At 32.4% G+C, this 5,497-nt stretch overlaps 1 protein-coding gene across 3 annotated transcripts; it reads left to right on the forward strand.

Annotated features, from left to right (window-relative positions):
• The first annotated feature begins 1,225 nt into the window (after positions 1 to 1,225).
• Positions 1,226 to 5,153, forward strand: LOC113864903 (GTP-binding protein BRASSINAZOLE INSENSITIVE PALE GREEN 2, chloroplastic). Of its 3 annotated transcripts, none has more exons than XM_027499127.1 (5): positions 1,226 to 1,335; positions 1,428 to 1,501; positions 1,963 to 3,494; positions 3,635 to 3,802; positions 4,360 to 5,139. In XM_027499127.1, the coding sequence occupies exons 3-5, from the start codon at positions 2,259 to 2,261 to the stop codon at positions 4,741 to 4,743; spliced, it is 1,788 nt and encodes a 595-aa protein (XP_027354928.1). In that variant the 5' UTR covers positions 1,226 to 1,335; positions 1,428 to 1,501; positions 1,963 to 2,258; the 3' UTR covers positions 4,744 to 5,139. The 3 variants fall into 3 exon arrangements, with proteins under 3 accessions (XP_027354928.1, XP_027354929.1, XP_027354930.1); XM_027499128.1 differs by having other exon boundaries at positions 1,428 to 1,691; positions 4,360 to 4,963; XM_027499129.1 differs by having other exon boundaries at positions 1,254 to 1,691; positions 4,360 to 5,153.
• Positions 5,154 to 5,497: the final 344 nt, after the last annotated feature.

A 5,497-nucleotide genomic window follows, 5' to 3' on the forward strand; every position in this document is an offset into this window, starting at 1 on the left:
AATTAAGTAGTGTGCTTTGCATGATTTAGGTGATTAGGTGAGTCTTATTCAGCTAAAAAAAATGTATTGAAAATGTGTGATAAAATATTTTTAGTTATAAAAATAAAAATTAACCTCAAAAATGTTATTTTTCTAGTGTATATATTTAAAATAAGAAAAACATAAATATATACACTAGGAAAAAAGTATTTGAAAGTTATTTTATTTTTATTTATCTATTTACATTTTCTTTTCTTCTTTTGTTGGAGAAGGAACACATACTATACAAAACATATATATATACACACAATGAAAAATACACATTAAGAGAACAAATGAAAGTAGTAAGGCAAGATGCATATTTTGAATTGCTTAAATTATAAATTCTCAAATATTTGTTAATTAGCTATAAATCCTCAAATATTAAAGTAGAATAAATTTGACTGAGCTAATTAAGCTCAACTCAAGAAATTGCTTGAATGATGCATCCTCAAAAAAATAAACTAACTTTAAATGATTGAGTTAAATTCAATGTCAAATTCTTTTATATAAATATCCTTGACTTAAAATGTATCTTTAGTCTTTATATTTTTATGAGATTATATTTAAGCTTAGCGTTACTATATTGTTACTATTATCATTAATTAAACAAGTAGTCATCAATTATGAGTTTGGTTGGCTATCCATTTATAGAATAAAGTGTCTAAAATTAATGATAAAAATGGTGACACACATAAAATACTATATATATTTAACATCAATTTTTTTTCTTCAATTAAAATCAATTTCATTAGTTATACAAACAAACATTATGTTTATATTAATTTTAATCTAATTTGACATTTTTATCTGACTAACTATTTAAATATAAATTAATTTAATTATGAATTGATTAGTATTTAAACCAAAATTAAACTAAAGGACTATTTAGACACTATTTATTTATAACTAAATCATATAGTAAAAAATCAAAACTGAAGTGGTGTATATATTACTTTTAAATATAATGTATAGTTGAATAAAAGTAATTTTAAAAATTTTCTTATGCATGAAAATTTTGTTTTTCTTTTAAACTTCAGTGGCTTACACTGTTAAATTATTTTTTAGAAGTTATATCATTTACATTATAATGTTTTTTAAAACCTTAAATTATTTACATTAAATTAATAATAAAAATAGTGTAAAATATAAAATATCGTATAAAACTTTAAAGACTGTAAATATTATTTTTCCAAAAAAAAAATAAAAATTACAGAACGTATGCAACCATTAGAGGGGAAAAACGAGGGGTTTATCAAATTGCGACGCCAAAACCCATTGCCTAACAGCACCGTAAGAGGGTTCCATGAGTTGAAGGTTCCTCTCCTCTCTCTGCATCGGTTCTTGTTATCCTTTGTGTGATTTGGTTCATAAGAGACGTGCCTTTTCCTTTTTTCCATTTGTGACAGATACTGTATCGAAGATTGGGTTCCCATCACTGCGTCAAGGAATGCAAAACGTCGCTGACATGCAACCTTGGATGGTATACTACACACTGTATATACACTGATTACACACAAAAATTTTCTGTTTTTTCATTATGCAACAAGATTTAAGGGACAGACAGAAAGGTGGTTTACATGGTGTTCGATAAAATTAGTGAGTCAAAAATTCATCACTTGGTTTGTCATAATTGAGCATTAAGTGCAGCACAAGTGTATTCAGGTAATTAGGTAAGCTATATTGCAAAGGTTTTCCTTATTTAGTGGGAAGGAAGGGGTTTTCAGGTCCACTACATGAGTTATTAACTTATTTAATTTAACTATCTTACCCTTTTCCCGCTTTCCTTTGTATCTTCTTTCACACTATTTTTTCCATGTCCATTGCTAAGTGAAATTAGTGGGATTGAATTATAATAATACTTGGGTCAATTGAAATTTAACTACATTACTATGGTGGTTACAATTTGAGAGCTAATATCGTTAACTTGTTTTAATGTTGCAGCTAAATTATTACAAAAAAGGATGAGACATTTGAACTCCTACGCAAAGTTCAGAGTGACGAGGAATTGTGACAATTTGGATATTTTTCCTTTCTAATCAGAAAACCTATTGATTGATTCATGAAGAGATTCTATATCTAGAACACCTTTCAGCAGCTAAATTTGCCTCCTAAAATGTTGTGTTTTGAATTTCAGTGGATTTCTTTCTTTGGATCTTTGTAGTGGAAGATTGATAAGTCACCTCTAATTTTCAGAGTCTTGAACCATTATTGAGATTCAGATTAAACAACACATAGAAATGCTTGGAGCTCGAAATCTCTCCCCTTCAAAACTTAAGCCACTGTTTTATTTATCGCTCCTCTCTGAGTGCAAAAACCATGCTCAGGCAAATATCTGTTCAATGTTAATCCCATGCTCAAAGGCCCATTTCCAAAGCTTTCCAAAGTTTTTGCCGCAATCATCAATTAGTTTGTTTAGGTCTTTCTCTTCACAACCTGCAGATTTAGCTACAAACCAAAATTTACCCCTCTCTCGTGAAGGTAATTATGATGAAATACCTTCCAAGCCCCTTCATGTCTGCCCTGGTTGTGGGGTTTATATGCAGGATTCAAACCCAAAACACCCTGGTTATTTTATTAAACCCTCTGAGAAGGACCTGAATTATAGATTATACACCCATCTTGAACCTGTTGCACAAGAGCCTGAATTCTCTAATTCAGTTAAACAGGGAATTGTTATTGAACCAGAACAGCTTAATGGCGATGCAAACTTGATCAGGAAACCAGAGAAGCCAGTGGTATGTGCACGCTGTCATTCACTGAGGCACTATGGGAAGGTGAAGGACCCAACAGTGGAAAATTTGCTACCAGACTTTGACTTTGATCATACAGTGGGCAGGAAGTTGGCATCAACATCTGGGACTCGGTCAGTAGTGCTAATGGTAGTGGATGTGGTGGATTTTGATGGGTCATTTCCCAGGAAGGTTGCAAAGTTGGTCTCTAAGACAATTGAGGATAATTCCGCTGCATGGAAGCAGGGTAAGTCAGGGAACATTCCTAGAGTGGTACTTGTAGTAACAAAGATTGACTTATTGCCTAACACATTGTCACCAACAAGACTGGAACATTGGATTAGGCAAAGAGCAAGAGAAGGTGGAATTAATAAGATTACCAGTTTGCACATGGTGAGTGCGTTGAGGGATTGGGGACTGAAGAATCTTGTGGATAATGTAGTTGAATTGGCTGGACCTAGAGGAAATGTGTGGGCTGTTGGGGCACAGAATGCAGGAAAGAGTACATTAATAAATTCTATAGGGAAGTATATTAGAGGGAAGATTACACATCTGACAGAAGCACCTGTACCAGGGACCACACTAGGCATTGTTAGAGTGGAGGGTGTTCTTCCAAGTCAAGCAAAATTATTTGATACACCTGGCCTTCTTCATCCTTACCAGATTACAACAAGGTTGGTGAGGGAAGAGCAAAAGCTTGTTCACATGAGCAAGGAGTTGAAACCTAGAACATACAGAATTAAGGTTAGTGCACTGAAATGTTATTTTGTGGTACTGAATTTAATGTTATCATCATATATGCTAATTTGTGCTGCTGTGTTCATATTTTGTCTTTTGTTTCATGTTAAACTTGTACTACATTTTCTTTCCAATTATTGTGGTAGGCTGGTCATTCAATTCACATAGCTGGTCTAATGAGATTGGATATAGAAGAAACATCCCTGGATACTATTTATGTCACAGTGTGGGCATCTCCTTATCTTCCACTGCATATGGGTAAAATAGAAAATGCAAGTAAAATGTTCCAAGATCATTTTGGGCGCCAGTTACAGGTATTCTCTTTGCTTATTTTAGTTGACTACTTATTCAGCATCTCCTTGTCCATAAGGCTTATAGTTGATAATAAAGCGTCTTCTGAAAATATTGTCTTGGTTTGTGACGTGACCTACAAATAATAGATTTGTATTTTAATCATTACAAAATTGTACTTTTATATTTGTTATAGTTTGATCCAGAGGTGGCATCCAAACTGAAAAAAGGTCTGTACCAAAAGCTTTTAAAATGACCTTGAAATCTGTTAATCATGTTAACCTGATCATAGGATTTAGCAGCATTTATTTCATTTTAGTTTCCCCCTTCAGATGGTTTGGCAGTGCTCTTCAAAAATTTACTGGAACTATTTTCAGAGAATAACCTGTGAACTTAAGTAAGATCTAGGTATGCTGTTACTGTAATATGCTTATGGTGAAGTTATCATACCATGCAAAATGCATAAAACCTCTATGTTATAGAAGAAAGGAACACTAGTTGCTCCTTGATTCATAAGCATTATTAATCGTGTATTACTGTTTCCTCTTGTATAACATCGGTCTAAATTGTTTTTGTCAAGCCACCAATTGGAGAAGAACGAGTGCAAGAACTGGGGAATTGGGTGAGAAGGGAATTTCATGTTAGTGGGCACAGTTGGGACTCAAGTTCTGTAGACATTGCTGCTGGTGGCCTTGGTTGGTTTGCCATTGGACTTAAAGGAGATGCTGTATTAGGTGTTTGGACATATGAAGGAGTTGATGTTGTTCTTCGCAACTCTTTAATACCCTATAGATCACACACTTTTGAAGTTGCAGGATTTACTGTATCCAAGATTGTCTCCCAATCTGACCAAGCTTTAAATAAGTCACGTCAACGAAATGACAAAAAGGCAAAGGAGAATGACTCAAAAGCGCCCACCAGTTTTGTTAAATCATCACTATTGACTTCTGATGGAGGCATCTAATTGTGGTGTCAATTTGGGAGAAAGAAAAAAATATTGCCATTTAGTTTCTTTACAATACAAGAGATGAATCAAGAATCTAAATTGATAGCATCAAGTTTACTAAAATCTCAAGTTCAAGCAACAGATTTTGCAATGATGAGGGTCAAGTGTGGCATGGGATAGTTTGGCAAATATATCTCATCCAAAATTCAACCTAAACTAAGTCATCTGGTTGTATCTTGTTCTTTGTTAGTTTCCATGAGATGCCTTAATTTTGTTTTAATTGAATAGTTTTTTGTTGCGTTTTCTGTTCCGTATTTATTTTAGACTAGCATTGCCTCAATGTTTAGATCCATCTAGGTTGCTTGAACTTGCTTAATGAGCTGAATAAGTTGATAATTCAAATGGGTCTTGCGTGAGAATTCAAATTTTAAATTGTTTTTCAAATTCCTTTTAAACAGAGATGTTGAAAGGGGAGTTTATTGCTATTTTAAATTTTTTATTATCAAGTATCTTTAAATAATTGTATAAAATATAATTTTTCTATTAGTTGATGAAACTAATAATAATATTTTAATAAAAATCTTAAATGAACTCTACCTGTTGAATAGTAAAATTCTTATTGGGGTGATATTTTATTTATGTAAATTGATGCAGATTTAATTGTAATGATTAATTTTTTTAATTATATAACAGCTGATTCTTTCAATAAATAAATCTAAGTATATACATGAAAAAGTGATCAAAAGTTCTACTTCGATCTTATTCTTTACGA

Source organism: Abrus precatorius, unplaced genomic scaffold (assembly GCF_003935025.1).
Source record: "Abrus precatorius isolate BTA unplaced genomic scaffold, Abrus_2018 Scaffold4, whole genome shotgun sequence".
Classification (NCBI taxonomy): Eukaryota; Viridiplantae; Streptophyta; class Magnoliopsida; order Fabales; family Fabaceae; genus Abrus; species Abrus precatorius.